Genomic DNA, 25697 nt, shown 5'->3' on the forward strand with positions numbered 1-25697 from the left:
GTACCTCTCATACACGATTGAATTATAATTGTTAGAAAGAGAGGGCCTGGAGAGACAGCTCAGCAATTAAAAGGGCATACTGCTCTTGGCAGAGGACCTGAGTTTGATTCCTGGTATCATGAATGAAGTAGATGCCTGTAATGCCAATACTCAGGAGGCAGGATTGCAACACGTCCAAGGCTAATGTGATCTGTGTAGCTCATTTCAGGCCAGCTATGGCTACCATAGTGAGACCCTGTCTTAAAAAAGAAGAAAAGTGGAAGGCTAGTGAGATGGCTGGCTGTACTTGATACTAAGCCTGATAGCCTGAATTTGGTTCCCAAAGCCCACATGGTAGAAGAAGTGAGCTGTCTCTGACTTCCACATGTATGTGATGGCTTGTCTACACCCCTACATGCACACAAGTAAATGGTTTCTTAAAAGCTCAGAAAGTAAAATGAAGAAAAAATTCTTGAACTAGATCATGAAATGGGAGGCAGGAGAATGAAAATTCAAGGCCAGCCATGGCTACATACTGAGACCCTGTCTGAAGAAGATAATGATAAATGTTAGCAGCAGCAGCAGCAGCAGCAAAGTGAGTTCAGATTGGATTTCAAAAGCACCCAGGTACAAAGTGCTGGTTCTGTGAGCAAACTGTTCCTTAGCACCAGTATCTTCTGTCATGGTGAGTTGGCATGGCCTTCACCAGCCTGTGTCAGAGGCCTTGGGACCTGTGTTATCTCTGGGGCAATCATCTAGTCCTTGGGTTAGGATCAATTGCTAGCTGTATTGTAGTTCCCACCTCTTTGTTCCCTTCAGTTTAGCCAGTAAGTCACAGACAGGGGCAGCTAGTTCAAACCAGTGGCAGTACATTGTCATGGACAGGAGCTGCTTGTATCCTCACACGGCTTTTGCCCCCTCCAGGAACGCCAAGCAAGATGTGGATGACGAGTACGGCGTGTCCCAGGCACTTGCTCGTGGTCTGCAGTCCTACTATGCCGTGGCCCATGCTGTCACAGAGAGAGTAGACAAGCAGTCAGCTCTCATGGTCAACGGTGTCCTTAAACAGTACCAGGTAAGACAGCAAGCAGCAGGGAGACTGGGTGGCTGGTGGATGTACTTTGTCAACACTTGCTTTTCCTGAAGAACCACAATTTTCCCATCTGGCTTTGTTTCCTCTGAGACAGGGTCTCATTGTGTATCCCAGACTGGCTTGGAACTCACTATGTAAACCAAGCTGGCCTCAAGAGTTTGAGGCCAGCTCTGCTTCTGCTTAATGAAAGGTGTGTGACATTATACCCAGACAGCAGCTGTGGTCACATAAATATAAAAACTTCAGTAAGCCACCAGGTGCTCACACCAGGTAGAGGAGCATTGTGTGTACAAAGGACTTAGAGAGCCTTTCAGTGTCAGCATGGGCCCTGCTCTGTATCACGCTTCAGATCCATAGTCACCTTGACCTCTAAGCAGGACTTCCTTTTAGGAACAGAGGAATGGCCCTTCATGTGGGAGGGTTTTCTATGAGGATGAGAAGACTGTGGCTCTTAACTGTTCCCAGCCTGTCTGGGAAATTCCCTTTCCATGTCTGGTACAGTCTCATTTCTGAGATTCTAACAGGGAGAGAGACTCACTCCATCCAAAGATTAAGTCTTCCTGCTTTTGTTTGGTTATGGCCTCTGTTCTTGCCCACTCTCCCTAGGAGAACTCTGAGACTGTGTCCATGGAGCTTCCAGAGGCAAATCAGTATTCACTGAACTTTCCACAGGCCAGTGTAATTAAAATCATTATGGTTATACAGGTCCTACCTATTATGTAAAAATAAATATCCAAACTTTCTTTTCTTGTGTTAATAGTCAGTTAAAAAGTTTCCATGCATTAGAAAAATCGCCGGACGTTGGTGGCGCACGCCTTTAATCCCAGCACTTGGGAGGCAGAGGCAGGCAGATCTCTGTGAGTTCCAGGCCAGCCTGGTCTCCAGAGTGAGTGCCAGGATAGGCTCCAAAGCTACACAGAGAAACCCTGTCTCGGGAAAAAAAAAAAGAAAGAAAGAAAAATCCTCTGCTCAAACAAACAAACAAACAAAAAGGAGTCTGAACCAGGGTAGTGGTGGTACACACCTTTAACCCTAGTACTTGGGAAGCAGAGGCAAGTGGATCTCTGTGAGTTCGGCACCAGGCTGGTCTACAAGAGTTGCAGGACAGACTCCAAAGCCACAGAGAAACCCTATCTCAGAAAACCAAAAGCAAACACACACATATTTGGAGCTGATTAAGGTGGCACATACCTTTAATCCCAGCACCCGAGAGACTAAGGCAGGTAGATCTCTATAAATTTAAGGCTAGCCTGGTGAGTTTCCTCTAGCCAGAGATATATAGTGGCATCCTGTCTCAAAAAACAAAAACAGCTGAGCAGTAGTTTTTCATGCCTTTAATCCCAGCACTCAGGAGGCAAAGGCAGGTGGATCTCTATGAGTTCTGAGGACAGACTGGTCTGCATTGGGAGTTCCAGGACAGCCAGAACTTGTCTCAGAAAACAAACAAAACTGCCCAAAAGGAAAAAAATACAATAAAGCCTTTGGGAGGAGACTTCAAGATTGTTCAGTAGGTGTTGATGCCTACCGCAGCCTGATGATCTCAGTTCAGTCCTTACACCCACACTGTGAAAGGCATAATTCCTTAAGTTATTCTTTGACTGACACACAAGTGCACACACATGAAATACATCCACATAATCAATTTTTGTGTGTGCTGCTGGGGCTGGAACCCAGGGACTTGTGTGAGGTAGGCAAGCACTGTATTCCTTGACTGCCTCTTCATCCTTTTAGTTATTACCATGATGTTTAAATAGGCATTGGTCATTTGATGTTTTCATCTCATATTCCCCTGAATCTTTAATGATTCTGGCATTGAAGTATTCCATGGAGTGATAGGCTTTCCTGTGTGGTCCAGGCAGTGCTGCTGGCTGTTGAGGGCTAGCTGCTTGCTCTTTTTGTCCAGTGTACTCCAAGCCTGCCACACACCTGAGAAGGTTTTAGGTAGAGGGCTAAGAAGATGAGTCAGTGGATTTAAAATGAGGATCAGAGCGGGCAGTAGTAGCACATGCCTTTAATCTCAGCGGGGGGGGGGGGGGGGCGCGGCTGCAGAGGCAGGTATATCTCTGAGTTCTAGGCCAGCTTGGTCTACAGAGCTAGTCTAGGACAACCAGAGCTACACAGAGAAACACTGTCTTGTAAAACAAAAGAATGGGAATCAGAATTCAGATCTCTAGAACTGATGTGAAAGCCAGGCAGGTGGTGTGACTACCTGTAATCCCAGTACTTAGGAGGTGGAGTCCTCTAGAGCAAGCTGGCTAGGTACACTTGCCAAATTAGAGGGTTCTGGGTTCAGTGAGAGATCCCATCTCAGTAAATATTGAGGAAGTTGGGAGTGATCATGGAACATTGCCTCCACATACGTACGTACATGTATATGTGGCCTGTACATCACACACATTAAAAACAGAAGTTGTAGGTGACCCATGCCTACACTTGAGAGCCTTTGAGGTCCCCTTGTCCATACTTGAGCACATCTTACTTCTGAGCTCCTCTTTCTTTCCTAATCTATGCACCAAAGTATTTATATGTGGAGAGATGGCTCAGTTGGTTAAGAGCATTGTGGCTCTTGCAGAGGACCTTGGTTTGAGTCCCAGTACCCACATGGTGGCTCAGATTTCTAAATCCAATCCCAGGAGATCTAACACCCTATTCTGTCCTCCACAGGCACACATGTGACACACATACGTAATGCAGGCAAAATACTCAAACACATAAAATAATGGAATAAGTCTAAGACAGTTAAAAGATACTTATTAATAAATAAGTGACATCTCATTCATGTGGTCTTTTTGACCTCCACTGTGGCATACCCTGGCCAGGGCCAGAATATAATGGTGCAGCTACCGGCCTCATCTTCTTCAAATACTTGTAAAAGGTATCTGGGATTTAGGCATGCTTTATGAGCAATTGGATCTGTATAGAGAGGGTTGAGCTAGTGTTTTGGATGCACACAGTACATGATACAGAGAGGTTCAGTCTGCAACAAAAGCAAGAAAACAGCTGAGTTGGATCACGCTGACAGAGAGTCTGTAACTCTGCTACAGCGTGTTCTAGCTACCAGTGATGGATGAGTGAAACATGGAGAAGGCAGCAGTGGTTTAAAGGTGTTTCCTGCTGGGAGGACAGCATGAGACATTTAGTCATGTTCTTTTGATAGCTCTTGCATTATTGTCAGTAAATGCTGTGAGACTGCTTTCATTAAAAAGTAAATACCCGAGTGGTAGTGCCACACACTACGCATTGCTCTTTAGCTAGAGGCAGGTGGATCTGTGAGTTCACGGCCAGCTTGGTCTACAAAAGCAAGTTCCAGGACAGCCAGGACTTACACAGTGAGGCCTTGCCTCAAAGAACAACAGACAGACAAGTAAATGAATCAGAAAAAATGTTGTAGCCATTTTTAGCAGAGTCTCCTGTGCTTTTACAAGTGTGGCTGGGGTGAGCACAACAGGAAAATTGGATAGTCCAGGGCAGGTAGCTGCAGGTGGCATTTTTGCTGTGTGAATGTGGTCCTCACATTTCTGCCCTTACAGATCAAGGGCTTGGAGTGGCTGGTGTCCCTGTATAACAACAACCTGAATGGCATCCTGGCTGATGAGATGGGGCTGGGAAAGACCATCCAAACCATCGCGCTCATCACATACCTCATGGAGCACAAGCGCATCAACGGGCCCTTCCTCATCATTGTGCCTCTCTCGTATGTATGAGCCTGACTCCATTCACAGCCTGGGTGCAGTATGGGTTTCTTTTTCCTGCAGGGCAGAAGTAGATTGTCCAGAGTGTGGCACAGGGTTGGTCTGGAGCCTCTCTGTGGCCTCCTTCCACCTGTCTTCACATTGTGGCCACTTTCTGTCTGTCTTGACATGGTTGTCTCTTAGGTACATAACAGGATGAGACACTGCATCTGTCATCTGAATTCCTGAGTATGAGGACTGTAATATACCCGTTTGGGAGGCACACGTCAGCCCGTTGCTCTCTGCCTCTAGCAGATAGGGCAGGTGTGTGGCACTCACCCATATCCCATGGGTCAGCTCTTAAAGATTTCTTCAGTGGCCCCTTGTTCTTCCTGGGAGAATGGTAGGGTTACTTTTTGCTCTATTAAGCAAAAGCTTTTGTAGTCTCTTATATACACCCATGTGCCCTGTGTCAGGCCCAGCATCCTCTTGTATCACATCTCAGCTTGGCATACACAGCACAGACCATAGAGTCTTCTACTCACCTCTTCTTGGTTTCAGCAGATCTGGAAATCTGTTGGCTTAAAAACAGTTCATCTGCCTCAGCCCTCTCTTCGGCTAGCTCTCATTGGCCCAGGCTAGGTTGCACTTCCCTGGCCTAGGGTGATAGTCTGATTCTGTGTGTGACTGGGCCTCATCCTAGAGTGCAGCCCCCCCCCCCCCCAGGCAGTACTACCATATGTCCATCCAGAGCCACTGGTCTGAAATCTTAGTTCTTTACAAACTTGTCACATTTGAGGCCTGGGCGGGAAGCTTGTCCCTTGGTGAGTGTTTGTCTGATGTCTCTGGGGGTTGTGTTCTACCCACTCCATGTGTCAGCAGAAGCCTGAAATGTTACTGTGTTCTTGCACAGGGGATGGTAACCTTGGCCCTCCAGCCACCTCTCTTGTCATGCTGAGAATTTCCCTTTGTTGTTTGTTAGTTAAATGTCTAGTGGTAGCCACCAGGCTCTAGCTGATGCTCCATTTCCTATGCTGCTGCAGACATCACAGCTACCACTGTACGAGTCCTGCCTGTGGTGATTGTTCCAGGAATGTTCCAAACCTGATTATGTGCCTTCATGGTTCCTTCTTTAGGTGCTCATTGTAGTTCTCCACTAGGGCCTCTTTTTCCATTTGCTTAATTCCTTACATGAAATCTCAACAGTCTATGACAAGTCACAGACTCACTGAGGCCTCACACTTACCTCTCAGTTTCCTTTTGATACATCTTTGTTCCTAAGGTTCAGTCACAGTTGAGCGCTGTCCTGGCGTGGTGCCAAAGTGCACTCTAACCTCAGTCACTTCTAGTTATGCTCTTATGTTCATATCATGTCCAGGCTTGCATATTAGGACTCCATGCTTCTGGCCAGTCATAGTTCATCCATATTTCCATTATTCTGACTTGGATAAATTTTTATTACCATTCATATTGTAAGACAGACTCCCACTGTGTCTCTCAGGCTAACCTTGAGCTCAAGATTCTGCCTCGGGGCTGGAGAGATAGCTCAGAGGTTAAGAGCACTGACTGTTCTTCCAAAGGTCCTGAGTTCAATTCCCAGCAACCACATGGTAGTTCACAACCACCTTGATCTGGTGCCCTCTGCTGGCATGCAGGCAGAAGACTGTACAGACTGTATACATAATAAATAAATAAAATCTTAAAAAAAAAAAAAAAAGATTCTGCCTCAACTTTGCACTACTGTTTGTTTGAAGTGCTGGTTATTGAGCTAGATTTTTCAGAATGGTAAGCACTAGGCCTGTGTGGATGTGTATTTCATTGGCTCCTGCTTTGTCCTCACTGTTGGTAGGTACATTGGGATTTTTAATGGCTAGACTATACCCATTACTGTGGAAGTGAAGTACCCTCCTTTTCCCTCCTGTATTACCTATATCATGCCCATGGCAACCCTGACCATGCCACTCAAGCATTGCTGTGTGCTTGTAGTTTCTCTACTACTCTGTTGTTTCTTCAAGGCAGAGTTTCACTGTGTAGCCTTGGCTATCCTGGAACTCACTCTGTAGATAGATCAGGCCGTTGCCTCCCTAGTGCTGGGATTAAAGGCATGTGCCACCAAACCCAGCTCTACTAATTTGTTGTATTGGGTGCTCAGGGCTGTGGATATGAAGATGTCTTCTAGGTGAATGTTGCAAGCATCATTTGGAGTTCTTCCCTTTTGCCATTTATTATCAATGAGGATGTGTTTGTTTGATGCTTTGACCCATGCATTAACACTGGTTCATTTCTCTTGTTTTTCCAATTGTTAGGATTTGGCCACTCTTAATTGACATTCTTATCCTTGTAGCAAGCTTTTTGTCTTAGCTGATTTCCCCTGGTTCCTCTTTTTATTTCCTGCCCCAATTCAACTCATTCCCTAAGGAGCCCCAGTGTTACATACCATACTGTATACTCGTGAGACTGAGGCAGGATGATAGTTGCAAACTTGAGGCCATCTTGGGCAGCATGATGTTTCAAACTTGTCTGGGATATAGGATGAGACCCCATGTCAAGAAAAACAAAAGAAGGGGCTAGAGAGACGACTCAGGGGTTAATAATGCCCGTTGATCTTGTTCAGTTCCCAATACCTTAATGAGACTACCTTAAAGCTGCCTATAACTAACTATAGGGTTAGGGGCCAGACACTCTCCTGGCCTCCTCCTGTCTTGCTGTCTGTCTCCTGCTGTCCTCAGCAGCAGTTTCTACAGTTGCATTAAGCAACCACCACCCAAAGCAGGACAGCTCCTTAGTCTGAAGCTCACAGCTTGTAGTGAGAACCTGTCTTTGTCAATTGACTGTTGTGACAAAAAACGACCAAGGTAACTTTGAGAGAAAGCATTGATCTGGTTAGGATTTGGCGAGTTAGCGGTGACTGCAATGGCATGCTGGCAGGAACACCCAAGGACTCACATACTAATCCACAAGCGTGATTCAGAGAGAGACTGGAAATAATGTGGGCTTTTGAAATCTCACAGCTCACCTCCAGTTACACCTTGTTTTTTAAAAATAGTATTTGATTTTTATGTAAATTCGTGTGAAGGTGTCAGATCCCCTGGAACTGGAGTTACAGACAGTTGTGAGTCACCATGTCGGTGCTGTGAATCAAACTTGGGGTCCTCTGCAAGAAAAACAGCCAGTGCTGTTAACGGCTGAGCCATCTTTCCAGCCCCCAAGTGTTACACCTCTTTCAGCAGGCCCTACCTAGTCCTTCCCAAACAGTTTGAGCTACTGAGCCCAAATATTCAAGCATCTATGGGGCCATTCTCAGTCAGACCACCACACCACTATTAACCCCATAGTCTGTCCCTATGATTCCTGCCCAGGCATACATTCATGCTATTCATCTCTCCTCCTCGTGGCTAGATGCACTCCCTGTACCCTGGGGGGTGTCTTAGTGTTCAATATCCAGCTGTCCTGTCCTGCCTGCTGTTCCCATGTGAGTTCCTTCCCTTTCTTAGATTCTTGAATCTGTCCTGATGCCCAGGCTCCTCGTGACATGCTGACTTTTCTCCCTCCTACTGCAGGTCTGCATGCCCCTCAAACCTTCCCTCTCTTCATGCCTTTCTTGGGCTTCCGTTATGCTTTGCAATAGCAAGAAGACCATAGTGGCCCAGCCAAGGGAGTCTAGCTAGTATTCCCAGAGGGGCAGTCTTACCGGTGGGCATAGGGTGGTAGGCCCAGTGCTGCCGGCATTCAGGCTCCTGAAGTGTTCTGTACTTTGGTTGGTTTGTTTTGTTTTGTTTTGGGTACACACTTTTAATCCCAGCACTCTGCAGGCAGATCTCTGTGAGTTCTGAGCGAGTTCCAGGACAGCCAGGGCTACACAAAGAAACCTTGTCTCAACAAAACCAAATAACCAAACAAATGACCAACACATAGTTAACATGAAATTCTGGGCTAGCCTCTCTAGTTTCTCCTCACTTTTTAAGTTTTGTTTATTTATTTACTTTTTTTATTCTGCGTATTTTTCACATCATGCCTCTTGATCACATTCATTTTCCTGTCCTTTGGATCCACCCTCCCACCCTGCAACCACCCCCCAGTAAAATAAAATTTAAGAGAAAAATGAAAGGTAAAAATCTCATCCTGGAAGCTGTAGTGTGACACAGTGTGTCACACAGTAAACCCCATTTTCCATATACTTGCAAAGAGTCATTGGTCTGATTCGAGGCCTCTGGTTTCTACTACACTGTCAGTGCTGGGCCCTCACTGGGACTCCTCTTGAATATCCTGTTGTTGTCCTCTATTGTGGAGATCCTGCAGCTTTGGATCTGCGAGTCAGGTCCCTTCAAGTGCTCGACAGATCATAGATGGGGTGGATGTTGGGGCAGGCCAAGTCAGAACCCTGGTTCTGGGCCTGGGCAGCTATAGGGTTGGTCAGCCTGCCAATTCTCCCCTATCCTAACCACCTGGGTGAGCTCTCAAGCACTGCCTGGGCTAATTTACCTCTTGCAGCAATGAATAAGGTCTGAGCCAGCGCCACTGTGTTCCCCAGATAGAGGTCACTCTCTCAAGTACTGCCCCTGGTAAGGGGCAGGGCCATCCCTTCTGCTCCCATGACCCTGGGGCCCGCTCTTCCACCTGTACTAGGTATCATTGCAGTGTGTGTGGAGGGGGTGTTCCTCTCTCCTCTCCCCCCATCCTGCCACATAAATATGAGGTGAATGGGGACAGCTGCTCATAACATGTTAGTTTGTTTTTTGAGACAGAATTTTTCTGTGTATCCCAGGCTGTCCTGGAATTCAACTTTGTAGACCAGACTGGCTTTGAACTCAAATCTGCCTGCCTCTGCCTCTGCCTCTTAAGTGCTGGAACTAAAGGTGTGCAACACCACTGCCTTTTCATTTACTCTTACTTGGTGAAAGCTGTCTGTAGGCTACTTGCCTTATGGCTGCAAAGTGACTACATTCTCTATCATCTGAATCTGGGTTGCTGGAAGGATAGTAGAGTAAAGGGCTTAGTAGCATATTCCGGCTAAGTTAACCCTTTGCCAGTGTGCCCCCAGCAACTTGTATGTCATTAGATTGGCCGAAAATCATAGGGGTGGAGTTTCTGGGAAGAAAATGGAAATTGGGGAGCAGACTCTATCTTGAAATCCTCAGCCATTTCTCTCTCCTGCTCATCTTTCCCGGATTCTCCGAGGAGAAAGACTCTCAGGTCTGCCCCTAGGAAAGGTCTTGGTTTCACCCCTTCCCCTGTGCTCCTGATCTCTACTTAACCCTGCTCTCCCCACTTCTAGATCAGGGTCATCTAGTTCATTTTTGGTCTGAGTTGGTAACAGGATCACCCTGCGCCCTGTATTTCCTTGTGTTAAACACAGTCCCTGGCATTGGGAGGCCAGCCACAGTTGCTGCAGCAGATCTGTGGTGTCTCACATATTCATTCACAAAGGGGCCCAGGATCTCTCTGGAGACAGTTGGCTTTAGGCTTTAGACCTATTCCTGCTCTGCCCTGGGCCAGCTGTACCAACACCATATCTTTGGGTGTGTGTCAGTTCTTCCTGTCTGGAACAGCGTGTCCTTTTCTCTCTGGTTGCTGCCATCCCACCTTCCCCCACCACTCTGCACAAAGTCCCATGGTTCACATTGGGTTTACTGTGGTAGTTCTGAATATGAAGCCTATTGGCGTCACTGTTGCCTAGTCTAGTAGAACTTGACTGTCCCTTCCTTTCCCTTCAGGACGCTGTCAAACTGGGCATATGAATTTGACAAGTGGGCCCCCTCAGTGGTGAAGGTTTCCTACAAGGTATGTCACAGACTGAAGAGATGTCCTCCAACTTGTTAGGAGAGACAGGCATGGGCAGGGAGAGTGAAGTTAGAGGCACAAGACTTTTCTGGGCCTGGTACTTAAGTATTCGATGCACAAGTGATCCTAGTGGTAACACAGACTGTATGGCTACTTTTTTGTGGCATAAATACTTTAAAGTCAAAATTAAATATGCTCCATTTGTGAAAACATGGTTTCAGCAGTGTATATCTTAATATACAAAACAAGACATGGATACGTTCACTGGAGAATTGTCTTCACCAGAACTCTGGTTCAAACACATTCGTATAGACCATGGATGTGTCATGATGCTAAGTGTCCTAGGTACCTAGCCAGACTTGTGCCAAGAAGCATCGTGTCAAAAACTCTGATGCATTGAGATGGGGCCTGAGCCCACAGGCATGGGCACTGGAAACTGAGGTTGAAGGAGTACCAGTCTGCCAGTGCATAGCACTGTTTACTTCTGCCTTGGGTTCTTCACCCTGTTGCTGTGTGTAAGAGCTTGATGTGTCTAGAAGGCAGTCATGGAGGAGACGGGACTAGAAATGAGGAAGGACTAGCCAGTAGGGAGGAGGCTGAAGTGATTATAGTGGCTGTTGACAGATAAAGAAGACCTGGCTTCCAGGTTAGGGGCCTGAGTTCGGAACCTAGGAAGAGGGGAGTTGATGATGGTATAGACAGCATAGTTTCCCAAGATTCCCCCTGTCTGTTCCTCACCTGCTTGGCAGGGTCAGAGCGGGCATAGCCCAATCCCAGGCCACCTCAGGCAAGGATCGTTTTCTTGCTTCAGTAACACTATTCAGCTTCTAAACTATTTGCATCCTGTCTCTACAGGGATCTCCAGCGGCAAGACGAGCCTTTGTGCCCCAGCTTCGCAGTGGGAAGTTCAATGTCTTGTTGACCACCTATGAGTATATCATCAAAGACAAACATATCCTGGCCAAGGTAGCATATTTTCACCTAGGAGGCAGCAGGCCTAGAGCTCAGACTGTCAAGGACCTTGATGCCTGATGGCATACTTCTGTCATAGCTCCTTGAAAGGAATCCCTCAGTGCTTCATCTGCACATACAGCACAACATAGCTGCTGTGTACTTGTGCAGGGTATAACCGTGTCCTGGCTCCCTCAGCATCCCAAGCAAGCCCTGGGTCAGATCAGAATTCTCCACAGAACCTGGACAAGTGCCCCTCACCCATCTCCTACGACCTCTATGCAGAGAGCCTACTCACTTTGTCTCCTGATCTTCTGGAGTGACCTATCGAGTTAAGACAAGGCCATCCTTTTATGTGGTCCTAGTGGGCATCTCCCTGGTTGGAGTATCTCATAACATTGAATATGGTTCCTGGTGGACACTTTGGGGAGCTATTAAGGGTGAGCGCTGTGGTGGAGGTATGTTAGGGTGCTGGGCTAGAGTGCGGCCCTATCCAAGGAGGCTATGGCCTTGCCTGATGTTACTGAGAGCTGTAAGTGGCAGTTACCCAATCTCTATTTGTTCCAGCTTGTTTTCCTAGTGTGGACGGGGATGGAAGCTGGGGAGTAGGGCTGTGCCCTCATTGTTGGTGCTACAGCAGGAAGTATTAAAGAGCTCACTTGGGGGTTGGATCCTCTGCCCATAGCCAGATTTCCCTGCATAGCGCTAGCAATGTGTGTATTCGCTGTGGGTTCCTAGGTTGACAGGTGAGTAGACCAGTGTCCAAGGAGTTGGCTCTGTGCAGCCTTTACCATATAGGCCTTCCGCAGGGCACCACCTCTAGTGTACAAAAACATACATGAGTCCCTGAAAACACCTTTGCTTTCTGGCAGTGGTTCACATTGATATAAATGCAGAGCTTCTGTATCTGCAAATGGTACCTTGGACAGGCCTGTTAGGAGAGATGAAGTCATTGTGGTCATAGGAAACATAGCCAGAATTTTCCTGGGGCTCTTGCCTGAAGCTTCAGACTGTCTAACCCTGTCCTTAGGGTTTGGAGTCACTGGCATACTCTGGGGAGGAAAGGTCTGGCATTGCCTCTACTTGGAAGCCACACTTAGACTTATTTGTGTGCCTCCTGCTGCAGAGACATGGCTTCTTGTGGCCAGTGTTCCACACACCTCCCCATTGTGGGGTGAGGTGCTGAGCACTATTTCCTGTAATCGTTTGGAAAACCAGAGTACTTTTTTCTCTGTGCCCCTGACAGACAGCACAGCCTGGGCTCAGCTCTTCACCCATGTGTTCCCACTTCATGTGCTGGAGATTCTATGTCTGGTGGTTCCCACTGGACGTGCTACCTCCTCTCACCACCACCTCTTGGCCTTGCAGATACGCTGGAAGTACATGATTGTGGATGAAGGCCACCGCATGAAGAACCACCACTGTAAGCTGACACAGGTCCTCAACACACACTACGTGGCTCCAAGGCGCCTGCTTCTGACAGGCACACCATTGCAGAACAAGCTACCTGAGCTCTGGGCACTGCTTAACTTCCTGCTGCCCACCATCTTCAAGAGCTGCAGCACCTTCGAACAGTGGTTCAATGCACCCTTTGCCATGACAGGAGAGAAGGTGAGCTTGCTAGGGGTGGAAAGCAGCTGCTGAGAAGCCATTCCAGGCTGAACCACTCTGGGATTGACCATGTGTACCTCTGGCCACACAGCAGCAGAGCTCATTATTCATCAGGACTCCAGTGGGGACTAGAACCTCCACAAGGATCAGGACTTGCTGTGAGGGTCTCACTGAACTCAGAAAGTCTAGTTAAGACATCTGCAGGATCAGGCTTTGACATTCTTTACAAAGAACACTAGAGCAAGTGTCTTGTCCAGGTGCTGTGAGGTGGGACTGAGTTTATAGGCCATATTATTATTTTCATCTTATTATTCATATTATGGGAGGGCAGGTCTTCTGGGAGAAGATACATCTTTATCTGAACTGCTAACCCACAGCAAGCCATATGCATTGTGAAGGTGTTAAACTAGCCAGTGAGCCTGGGCAAAACTCTGAGGCTGATGACAGCTGCCATTTGTTCCTCTTAAGGCCTTCTTAGGTTGTAGAAAGGCACCCCATTGTTCTCATGCACAAGTTCCCCATCCTCCCTGGAGGCATGCAGAGGCAACAGCCTTGTGAAAGGGAAATTGAAGTTTTTTTCTAATCTGTGTAATGACCAGAGAGCAACAAAAAAGGTCAGGCATCTTAGTTGTCTCTCCTTCTGATTTTCATTTAAAATGGAGCCCTAGGAGCAGGGCTTGGTGGTGCAGAGGTTGCTGGATCCAGTTTCAGGACAGCCAAGGCTACACAGAGGAACCCTCTATCAAAACCCAAAAATTAATGAATAAATTTTCTTTTCTTTTTTTTTTTTTAATTTTGGTTTTTTGAGACAGGCTTTCTCTGTGTAGCTATGTAGACCAGGCTAGCCTCAAACTCACAGAGATCTGCTTGCCTCTGCCTCCCAAGTCCTGGGATTTAAAGGTGTGGGCCACCACCACCCGGCTAAATGAGTAAATTTTTTTAAAAAAGAATAACTAAAATGGAACACTGGCTAACAAGATGGCTCAGAAACTAAAAGGCACTCAATCTGAATTTGAGTTCCAGAACTCACAAGGTAGAACAAGAGGATCAACGGTGACCTCCTTAGGAGTTATATACCGCCCCCCCCCCACACACACACACATACAAACATAAGTAAATGATAAACATTTTATGTGGGGCTGGAGAGATGGCTCAGAGGTTAAGAGCACTGACTGCTCTTCCAGAGGTCCTGAGTTCAATTCCCAGCACCCACATGGTGGCTCACAACCATCTGTTATGAGATCTGGTGCCTTCTTCTGGTGTGCAGATAAACATGGAAGCAGAATGTTGTATACATAATAAATAAATAAAACCTTTAAAAAAAAACATTTTATGTGTTAAACAATGGATAAACGTTTTTTCTTACGCAGTGCTTCCACTTGGGCTGAGAGGGGCAGTATGGCCCTGGTGTTAGAGCAGCATTTGGCACTGGTCAGACCTGCTTGGAGCACCTTAGTCAGCTGATGTTGTAGTTGTAAACACCAGTTGGTAACAACTTAGAGAGACCCAGCAGCCAGATGATATGTGTGTTCTTCCAGTGGGGTGGAGGCCTAAGGAGAGCATGGTACCTGGCCCTTAGACATTCCATAAATTACATAGAAGGCAGCTGAGTGTTTTCCTTCCCAAGGAAGAGGATACTCCTCCTCATACACGGGTTCCAAGTGCCAGCTGCTGTCCATGACGCAGCTGCCTGTTTCCATGCGTCCCTCTTTTGGGGGCAGTGTTGTGATTTACTGTCTGACACCCAGGTGGACCTGAATGAAGAAGAGACCATCCTCATTATCCGTCGCCTACACAAGGTGCTGCGGCCCTTCCTGCTGCGGCGGCTCAAGAAAGAAGTTGAAGCCCAGCTACCTGAGAAGGTAAGGGTTGATAGAAGCCATTTTCAGGGCTGTTTCCAGGGTCAAGGCAGTCAGGTGATCCTTCCTAGCCCTGCTTCACCAGTCTTGGAGTGGTGACTTACACCGCTGTGCTGCAAAGCCAGGGCAATGTGTAAGAACTGAGCCCCTCTCACTCATGTTTGATGTGTCCCTGCCCAGATTCCTGTCAAAAGCAGGAGGTCATGCCTCAGGTTGCCTCTCCTGAGCATTGCTGATAGTATGGGCTCTCTGCCACATGCAGCCACACTTGGCTTGCCTGTCTGGTTCACCTCACCCTTTATTTTCTGGCAGGCTGTGAACAGCTTACCCATTTGGCTCAGAATCTCCTCTATCTTCTCTGCATTCCAAATCTCCCCAGTATCAGGGCAACTGTCTCAACCCCATAGCCTAATCAGAGTGCTGGTCACAAGGCTCCAAGCAGCTCAGGCCGAGATTATATGGCCTCAGAGCACTCTTTGCTCCACAGGTGGAATATGTCATCAAATGTGACATGTCAGCCCTGCAGCGCGTGCTCTACCGTCACATGCAGGCCAAAGGTGTGCTACTGACTGATGGCTCTGAGAAGGACAAGAAGGTTTGTTCCAGGTCCCTGTTCCCTCCTGTTGTCTGTGTGTCGGGGTAGGGGCTGAAGAGCACCATGGGATTCAGAGCATTGAGCACCCTGTCCAGAGGCTTCACCTGGCCCTGGTCTCTCAGGTCCCTGCTCTTCTAGAGGTCGGTCCTGAGTTCATTTTCCAGCAACCACATGGTGACTCACAACCATCTATAATGATATTGCTGCCCTCTTCCTGCCTGCAGGCATACATGCAAGCAGAACACTATATATAAAATATTCAAATAGCCACTGCTTTCTGGAGTTCCCCTTGTTTGAGACACCACCTTCCTCATGATAATACAAAACACGGGGCAGGGGCTAACTGATCTAGAGTTGGAATATTGCTAGGGAGCTTGACTTACTCAGCAGGTAAAGAGCTCCCTCAGCAGTCATGGCCTCTGTGGTCTTCCTCTTGGTATTGCTGAGGGCAATCTGATATGAAAGAGTAAGAAGGGCAAGCCAGCTGGACTTGTCCCATAGGGAAGCACCAGTCCCTCCAGTCTGTACCCAGCATCCCAGCCATAGCCCTTGGTATGTCTCTGTTGTTCTCTGGGCTATTCTTTTCAGTCCCTTTCTTGCCTGTGCATTAAAGCATTGTGTTCCTTCCCTTCTTGGCACAGAGCAGCACTCCTTTCTCTTTGTAGCTGTGCAGAGTGCCTGTGCTTACCCTAAGCTGTTTGCCACATTTGCTTCCATTCATTCCACGTGCCAGGTGGTCTCTTAGGACTTCTCAGCGACTCTGCACAGCTCTGCCTCCTCCTTCCCAGTGGAAGGTTATCCCTGCCACAAACATTTCCACCAGCTTGCTCTATGCCATTCTACCACCCTGTCCAATCCCCCGCCCACCTCCCATCTTGCCCGAAGGCAGGACCCCATTTTGGACCATCTCATGTGCCTCCGCAGGGCAAAGGTGGCACCAAGACACTGATGAACACTATCATGCAGCTGCGCAAGATCTGCAACCACCCCTACATGTTCCAGCACATCGAGGTAAGGCAGCGGCCCAAGCTCTTGCAGGCTGCTTGTCCCTGACACCTGTGTGTGCGCGCGCGTGTGTGTGTGTGTGTGTGTGTGTTGTGTGTGTGTGTGTGCGTGTGTGTGCGCGTGTGCGTGTGTGTGCGTGTGTGTGTGTGTGTGTGTGTGTGTGTGTGTGTGTGTGTGTGTGTGTCTCTGTCTGTCTGTCTGTCTGTCTGTCTGTCTGTGTCAAGTGTCTCCCTCTACTAATCTCTGCCTTAGTTTTTGACATGGTGTCTATTATTGAACTTAGAGCTAGACAGAATGGCTGATGAGCCTCCACCTGCACACTTCTGTGGTTACCCACAGCAGCCACCATGCCTGGCTTCTACCTAGGTGCTAGGAATCCAAACTCAGGTCCTCATAATTGTACAGCAGGGGTTTTAGGGACGAAGGCATCTGTCTCTTTGAGCCTTATGATGTCCTTAAGAGTAGCTTAAGGAGGGACTGGCTGCTCTTCTAGAGGTCGGTCCTGAGTTCATTTTCCAGCAACCACATGGTGACTCACAACCATCTATAATGATATTGCTGCCCTCTTCCTGCCTGCAGGCATACATGCAAGCAGAACACTATATATAATAAATAAATCTTAACAACAAAAACTATAGAGTAGTGTAAGAAGCTGGGCATAGTGCTGCACTTTTTTAATCCCAGCACTGGGGAGGCAAACACAGGTGTATCTCTGTGGGTTCGAGGTCAGCCTGGTCTACATAGTGAATTCCACTACAGCCAGGGCTATGATAGAGACCCTGTCTCAAAACAAAACAACAAAAAAGGTAGCCAGGCATGGTCGTACATGCCTTTATTCCCAGTTCTCGGCAGTAAAGATCTCTTGAATTCAAGGCCAGCTGGGTCTACAGAGTAAGTTCAAGAACAGCCAGGGCTACACAGAGAAACCCTGTCCAAAAAAAAAAAAAAAAAAAAAAAAAAATCAAATGCAAAAGGGCTTAAGGTATTCTCACTAGTCCCTGTCTGTACATCTGTCTCCATTGGGTTTTCCTTGTTGGTGTTTAGCATGTGTGTATGTATGCATCAGTGCTGCTGTGGGTGTAGCCAAGAATGGTGACCTGTAAGCACGTGCTCTGGCATTGGGGTACCCATTCCAACAGGGGTTTAACAAACTGCCCACCCTCACAGGGCTGGAAATAAATGTCTCTAAAGCTCCATGCTTAAGAGTCTCAGTTTTATGTGTATTTGGTGCCTTCTCCTTTGGGATGTGTTTCTACTCCTGAGGTTACACATGTCCCTGACAGGGTTTCTCACACCTGGTTATAAAAAAGCTGCCGTGGACATCAGTCAAGTCTGTGGCCATAGTCCACAGTCATCATAAGTAACTACTTTTGGAGAATCTGGACTCTTGCTCCCAAAAAGCATACATGTGTTTGTATTGTTGCTGTACAGTTTCAGAAACTTTCTATTTCTAGACCTCCAATGCCTTGGAGTTCCATTTCAGGGTGGTCTGAGGTGTTCACATTGGTGCCTGAGTGTCATGTAGTCTTCTTCCCATCCATCACTGGAAAAGCATGAGGGTTGGCATTTGGTGTGCTGAGGCCAACAACATCCATGTCTGGACTCGGAGCCACTGCAGGCCAAAATTGGCCACCAGTGTGAACTCTCAGTCCTCTGCAGTAGCAGCATGCACCATGGGTTTGACTGGGCAGCCCCTTCCTTTCCTGCCTTGGCACTGATCCGTCTCTTGTCCTGTTGCAGGAGTCCTTTTCTGAGCACTTGGGGTTCACCGGCGGCATCGTGCAAGGGTGAGAAGCTTCCCAGCTCTGGGAGTGGGCAGCAGTCTGTCAGAAGGGGTCTGTAGTCTTTTTTGGTGACTTTGTTGCTGTGATTAACATTTATCTGGTATCTGAGGCAGAATGTGCTGTCAGACTGGCCTCCGGACCATGGCTCTGCTGCCCACAATGTAACCCTAGACAGCTTCTGTAGTACCTGACCCTAAATCCACCCACTCTACATAAATATACTTGACACCCTGTGAGAGTGTGTCCTGCAGCTTCCTTAGGCAGAGACTCCACTTCTCTCTCTTTTGCGTTGTTGGGATGTGGTCTCAAAGTGTGGACTGGGCTCTTATGTAACTATGTAGCCCAGGATAGCTAGCTAATCATCTCTCTCCTGAAAGAGTTGGATTCCTTCTGCCTCAGCCTTCCATGTGCTGGGACCACTGCTATATGGTATGCTTGATTCCAGACCATACTTCTATAAGTCCATAGTGGTATCTATCCCTAGATGCCAGCTTTAGATTATCACTAAGACCCTTGTTTCAAACATTCTTGAAGTTGAGGCCACATTTCCAGCCTTCCTTCAGTTGTTCACCTATAAGGGAATAATGTGGGATTAGAAGGGCAATGACGCTCTTTGCTCTTGGGTTGGATTGGATCTGGGGCCTCACCATACTAGGCAAGTACTTCACTATCATGTGCATGCCTGGCCCTCTTGATGTTGAGGTAGGGCCTATACAGTCTTTGGTCTTATGCTCTCCTGCTATAGCTGGGTTTACAAGTATGCACCACCAGGCCTAGCTTCAAAAAATCATGAGTCCAGTTCCTAGTGTCAGCTGTTCTTTCTAACCCAGATAGTGGCAGACCCAGCATCCAGCTCATATCCACCTCCTCAGCCTGTTTCTTTTTTGGCTTTTCTAGACAGGGTTTCTCTGTGGCTTTGGAGTCTGTCCTGGAACTCGCTCTTGTAGACCAGACTGGTCTCAAACTCACAGAGTTCCACCTGCCTCTGCCTCCCAAGTGCTGGGATTAAAGGCGTGCGCCACCACCGCCGGGCTCGGCATGTTTCTTTCTGAAGCCTTTTCTCTTTTTCTACCTTTACATAGGTTCTGGGGCCATAACTCAGGTCAGCAGGCTCACAGGACAAATGCTTTACCCAGGAGCCAACTCCCTGCCCCTCGGGCCATCATGTTAACTTACTCTCTTAACTTATTCTCTTTAAAACCTGGTGAAATGATATGTACATAGTCACTGGTGTTGTACCCTGACTGAGAGTAACCTGAGTTTAGCTGTAGCTGTGGGTGGGTCTTCTTGGGAAACCATCTCTTTGCCCGTGAATCTCCTAGGCAGCTGTTGTTGAGCTCACAGATGTGTGATTGGCCATCTGAATGTTTTCACCTCTTCCCTTCATGCACTAGATTGGACCTGTACCGTGCCTCAGGGAAATTTGAACTTCTTGATAGAATTCTACCCAAACTCCGTGCAACCAACCATAAAGTGCTGCTCTTCTGCCAAATGACCTCCCTTATGACCATCATGGAAGACTACTTTGCATACCGTGGCTTCAAATACCTCAGGCTCGATGGTGAGTAGAAGGCAGTCTGCTTGAGAGACTCATTCCTGACCTGGTTACATGGACTTGTATTCCAGTTTACACACTGGATCCAACAACATCCTCGCTGCTTGGAACAGGAAGGGAGGCCTGAAGGTGTCTGTTTAGGCTCCTGTTCTCTGGAGTCTTCACTACAGTGCTGGTTCAGTGTCATGTGTTCTAACTGTGCCATTTCAGCAGAAGTTACACAGACCTTTGTCACATGGGCATGAACGTAAGAACACCACTAACATGGAGCCCTGAGGGTTCTCTGGTTCCAGTAGACCTGTATTCAGGTGCACACTCTCCTCCATCTTGGCCTCATCCCTAGATAGGCAGTACTCACACTGCTCAGTGTCTCCAGCAGAGACACCAGCTTTCCCCCAGCTCTGGGCCTGCTGGCTTTCCCTAATTTGCTTTGCCATAGCCTCTCACAGGCCTGCCAGAGCTGAATGAGGCTCTGTTGCAATGGAACCATGGCCTGCTTGCAGGCAAGATCAGGCACTGTCCAACAGGCTCTGTGTACCAGCTGCCACAATATGTCTGTCCACTACCTCGTGGTGCTTCAGGGAGGAAGAGACCCCTATTGTTGACAGAACAAGTGGTCATAAAGGCCCTAAAGTTAGTTTCCCACACTGTCAGCCTGGGAAGATAGATAGACTTGGGAACCTTGGGACCTATAAGATTTAGCAGCTTTTGTTTCCCTAGTAGATCCCTTACTGGGCTCAGGAGCTGGGTGTGCCCACTCTAGACCTCCCTCTCCCCTTATTCCCACTCCTCATCCTCTGGACCTTTCTTAATGCATATTAAAAAGGTGTGGTTTCAGGGACCACCAACCTGGGCTTGGTTGTTGCTTTATCTTTTTGTCTGACTCTGTGGAGCCTCATCTAGAAAATGCTGACCATAACTGTACACATGCTGTTCTCAGCCCCTCAAAATGCCCCAGGCCTACCTTTGCTGAGCCAACATCCTGTTGTATGTATTCACATATCTCAGTGCTGTCCAAATGCTGCTGAAGTCCAAATGTCTGGGTCTCTTCAGCTGCCCCTCCTGTCCTTGGGAGTACCAGATCCTACTTTCCCCTCAAGGAGGAGCCTAAGGACTTTTATCTATTTGGTCTCAGCTGTGTATGCTGTTTGTGGTGTTAAGGCCATAGGCAGAGCTGCTCAAGGAGAAGAGGAAGGTCAGAATGCAGTGAAATGCCACCAGAGGGCGGGGCTGCTTTATGCCATGAGTGGCAAGTATGAGGTGCAGGGCAATTAGCCCTCTGCTAGCTAGGAGCCCAAGGAAGGCTGCTTCAGTGGGCACAGCTCTTATGTGTGAGATTTTTTTCCTCTCTAAGCCAGCCAAGCCTACCCCAAGAAGGTAAGAGTGAATGCCGGCCCTGTAGCTAGTGGCTCATCCCACCACCCCAGGCTACTAATGCTGAGGTACTGTGATCCTTGTCCACTTGATGTCTGTCCTCATACAAAGATCGAACAAGAGTCAGGAGGCAGGCGGATCTCTGTGAGTTCTAGGCCAATCTGGTCTATGGAGCAAGTTCCAGGATGTGCTTCAAAGCTACACAGAGAAACCCTGTTTGGGAAAAAACCAATAAATAAATAAATAAATAAATAAATAGGGGGCGTTGTGTCTAGAGACGGCAGCCCAGGAGCCTGCCATCATCTTCCTCTTCCAGTGGCTTGGGTCATACAGGGCACAACTGGTCTGTGAGGCCCATTTTTTTATCTCCTGAGATAAGTGTGGTGACATTCAATAATGATATGCTGTGCCTCATTGGAACTCACGTCCTTGTCTCATTGACCCTTTCTTTCACCCTGTAGAGGACAGCTGTGGTTCTTGTCCCTGATGCCAAGGCACAAGCTCCTGTGCATCTCTCACTCCAGAGCACCTCCTGACCCCTCTTCTCCTGTGCCTCTTAGGAACCACAAAAGCAGAGGACCGGGGCATGCTGCTAAAAACCTTTAATGAGCCTGGCTCTGAATACTTCATTTTTCTGCTCAGTACCCGTGCTGGGGGGCTGGGCCTCAACCTGCAGTCAGCTGACACTGTGATCATCTTTGACAGTGACTGGAATCCCCATCAGGTAAAGGCACTGCCTGAGGCGAGGGCATACCTCCTTTCTTAGTATCCACTGCTTCCCTGATGCTCTCCCTAATCTAGGAGCCATGAGAAGTACATTTATTGGTCCATGGTGGTCGGGAGTTCCCCTCCTGCTTGTGTGACCTTGCACCTGACTCTCTTTCCAGTTTCCATGTTTTTATTCGTGGGTGCACATGGACAGTAGCTAGCACAGAGATAGAGCCCTTGTCTGGCCTACATTCATTCTCCAGGCTCCATCCTCAAAGTTACAGTAACCATACAGTTCTTGGATTATATAGCTGAGAAAAAAGTAGAAAACAGCCTACTCTACAGGACTGAAGATGACTTGTCTTGTATCCCACACACAGTCTCACTCAGTGAAACCAGACCCGGGCAAGCTCTGTGCTCTCTTCATTACCTCTCTTGCTCCTTAGTGACATTTGCCTTGGGGCGCCCATGCAGAAGATGGCCAGGGTGTGCTGATTGATACATTTAACAGTTTAAAAATGAGTAGCAAATTTGCCCTATCTCTTCATACAGGTATACTATATTGGTTTTGTTTACAATGCAAATGTGAACTAGTGTCCCCATTCCCTCATCATTCTGCATCTGCCAGACACACAACAGTGATGTGACTGATGTGTAGTGGTATGTCCTGTCCCATTTAGCCGGAATTGCCCACCACTGCTCCAGAGGACACATGTAAAGCTAGTTGACTATTGCCTCTGCTGCAAGGTGCCCCAGAATCTAGCAGCTCCAAGACAGTTTTCCTCTAGCCCAACAGGCAGGAGGTGTCTATATTTTCTGTCTATTCAGTGACCATTTATTAGACTCTAGGGACCTTGTTTGTCCTTGACACTTTTGCAAGGGCCCTCTAGCCCCTTGGTTCTCAACCAGTGCGTCATGTGAACAATTCTAAGACCTTCTGAAAACAGTTATTTACATTATTAATTTATGACTGTAGCAAGATTACTGTTATAAAGTAGGAATGAAAGTAATTTCATGTACTGGACGTTGGTGGCGCACGCCTTTAATCCCCGCATTCGGGACGAAGAGGCAGGTGGATCTCTGTGAGTTCAAAGCCAGCCTGGTCTACAGAACGAGATCCAGGACAGGTTCCAAAGCCATACAGGTTAACCCTGTCTCAAAACACCAAAAAGAAAAAAGAAAGAAAGAAATTTTATGGTGGGGGTCACCACAGCATGAACTATACTAAAGATTGACAGCATGAGGAAAGTTGAGAACCACTGCTCTAGTCAGACCAGTCCGGAAAATAAGTAATTGCCACAGTACTGAGACATTGCCTTCATGTGCTGGCTGCTTGTGTGTAGCTGACCCACTCCCACTGATAGTCTCTGGCACATCCTTGCCACAGCCTGGCAGATCTAGTAGAAAATAACCATGTGATGGTGAAATTGCCTATTTGGTCAATGTCATCACTGTGGTGAGTGTCAATGTAGTTTCTGTCCATATGCTACTGACGCATGATTTCCTAAGTGTTGGTGAGGCAATAATAGAAGTCAAGCTGAGGCCACTTTAGAGCCAGCTAGGGGCACATCAAGGCCACCTTGTCAGCAATCATCCTGACATACCTGGGGCCAGCTGTTCCTATGATCAGATACGAGTTTCAAATTGAGGATCATTGTTGATACCCAGCCTGCCCACATAGCTTCTGGCCCAAGAGAATTGAAGGCAGTTCACTCAGCTAGAAATGACAGAAATAACATTGGCAGCCTTGACTGCCATGATGTCGGGAACTGACTACTGTAGTTCTTTTACCATACTCCTCACACCCATCTGTTCTGTCGGTATTGAAGCTGTAGGATCTGAGGCTCAAAAATGTTTGTCCCAGGCCTAGAATGCACAGAAGTCCCATTGGCACAGCTGTGACTTGCCATGCATGGATGTTTGACAAAGGCTGCTCAGGGTGTTGCCCCAGGGTAACTTTTGCAAAAAAGGGCTGGAGAGGTGGCCCAGCAATCAAGAATATATTCTTGCAGAGCACCTGAATTTGGTTCCCAGCATCTCCAGTTCCATGTTCTCTGTGTCCAGTGGTTTCATGTTCCCTCTCTCTCTCTCTCTCTCTCTCTCTCTCTCTCTCTCTCTCTCTCTCTCTCTCTCTCAAAATAGATATATCTATATAGATATAGATATTTGGGTTTTGTTTTGTTTTAAGTATTCATTGGGTCCCAGGAAAGTAGACAACTGTTTTAGGCTAAATAAGACCCTTCCAGGCCCCTAGGGACAGATCACAGGTTCCATTCTTGGGTTCCTGGCTCATGAGGCTTCAGCCCAGGGCTAAACATGATGTCTAGAATTCCTCAGACTGATACGCCTCCTCTCCCAAGGACCTGCAAGCACAGGATCGTGCCCATCGAATTGGGCAGCAGAATGAGGTGCGGGTGCTCCGCCTGTGCACCGTTAACAGTGTGGAGGAGAAGATCCTGGCCGCCGCTAAATACAAACTCAATGTGGACCAGAAAGTTATCCAGGCTGGCATGTTTGACCAGAAGTCATCCAGCCATGAGCGGCGAGCCTTTCTGCAGGCCATCCTGGAGCATGAGGAGCAGGATGAGGTGAGCATGGTGCCAGCCTGGTGCAGCGTGAGTGGTGGATGCATGAGGCTTTCGTTTTTGGTTTTGTACCTTTTTTGCACTCTTGGTTTTTTGTTTTTGGTTTTTGTTTTTTGGTTTTTTGTTTTTGGTTTTTTTGCGTCCCTTTGGAGTAAAGGGAGTGTGGGCTGAGCAGAAAGGATGCGCACTTGCTTTCCCTTCAAAGTGGGTTTTTTTCTAAACTGCTGGTGACAGACGCTGCATTGACAGCCCTGGAGACTGAAGTCCTGTATTTATCCACAGAGCAGACACTGCAGCACGGGCAGCGGCAGTGCCAGCTTCGCCCACACTGCCCCTCCGCCAGCGGGCGTCAACCCCGACTTGGAGGAGCCACCTCTAAAGGTGAGAGGGGTAGTTCAGTCTCCACGCCCACTCAATTCTCGGCTTCTTGCTGAGACTGGCCAGCAAGGGCCTGACCCCACAGAGCGTGCGTGTGCGTGTGTGTATGTGTGTGCCTCTTGCTGACGCGTGGGGTCCTCCACCGCAGCCAGCCTGGGACCTCCAGCTCATCAGCTCATCTCCTATGGACGGACACCGCTGCTCGCCTCTGAGCCAGGCCACCACCCAGCCCGGCCCCATCACAGTCAGACTAAAGCTTTGCAATCTTGTAGGAGGAAGATGAGGTCCCCGATGATGAGACTGTCAACCAGATGATTGCCCGGCATGAAGAAGAGTTTGACCTCTTTATGGTGAGCACCTGGGCTGAGACCACACAGACTCAGTGATGATAGTGGTATCCCAGTAGCTATTGGAGCTGATGTCCCTCTTAATGTAGCTTTCTCATGCCTTCAGCTAATTCTCATGTTGTAGAGATAGTGAGGGATACCACACTGCCATTTTTGTATGTGATCCTCAGATCCTGTGGGCTCTTGCCCAAAGGCTCCCTCCTTTTATAGGGGAGTTGAATGGATTCTGCAGGCCTAAGGGGTTGTCTAAGTCCTTAGCCACAGATTTCCCCATGCTTCCATCTGCTGGTATGAAGTTCAGGTGGGGGTCTTTCAGCCCCAGTAGGGCTAATGTCTTCCTCCAAAGCCATCCTGTGGACATACCGTGTTCAAGGTGGAATCCCTTGCCGGGGTCTGTTGTAGCAGCCAGGTCCAGTCAGTC

General features: G+C 47.9%; 1 protein-coding gene across 8 annotated transcripts in view; it reads left to right on the forward strand.

Moving 5' to 3' along the window:
• Positions 1-25697, forward strand: part of Smarca4 (SWI/SNF related, matrix associated, actin dependent regulator of chromatin, subfamily a, member 4) — a 100947-nt gene that overhangs the window by 48127 nt on the left and 27123 nt on the right. For 5 of the 8 annotated variants that reach the window (XM_027411564.2, XM_035443521.1, XM_027411565.2 and 2 more), the window contains 14 exons: positions 904-1054; positions 4603-4766; positions 10458-10524; positions 11380-11490; positions 12844-13086; positions 14835-14948; positions 15433-15540; positions 16465-16551; positions 18286-18332; positions 19724-19890; positions 21819-21982; positions 24327-24554; positions 24834-24932; positions 25202-25279. In XM_027411564.2, the coding sequence (XP_027267365.1) occupies positions 904-1054; positions 4603-4766; positions 10458-10524; positions 11380-11490; positions 12844-13086; positions 14835-14948; positions 15433-15540; positions 16465-16551; positions 18286-18332; positions 19724-19890; positions 21819-21982; positions 24327-24554; positions 24834-24932; positions 25202-25279 (1828 nt within the window). The remainder of the gene's footprint in view (positions 1-903; positions 1055-4602; positions 4767-10457; positions 10525-11379; positions 11491-12843; positions 13087-14834; positions 14949-15432; positions 15541-16464; positions 16552-18285; positions 18333-19723; positions 19891-21818; positions 21983-24326; positions 24555-24833; positions 24933-25201; positions 25280-25697) is intronic. The other 3 variants (XM_027411568.1, XM_027411569.1, XM_027411570.1) reach the window with 1 other exon arrangement.

The sequence above is a fragment of the Cricetulus griseus genome, chromosome 4 (genome assembly GCF_003668045.3).
Source record: "Cricetulus griseus strain 17A/GY chromosome 4, alternate assembly CriGri-PICRH-1.0, whole genome shotgun sequence".
NCBI classification, from domain to species: domain Eukaryota; kingdom Metazoa; phylum Chordata; class Mammalia; order Rodentia; family Cricetidae; genus Cricetulus; species Cricetulus griseus.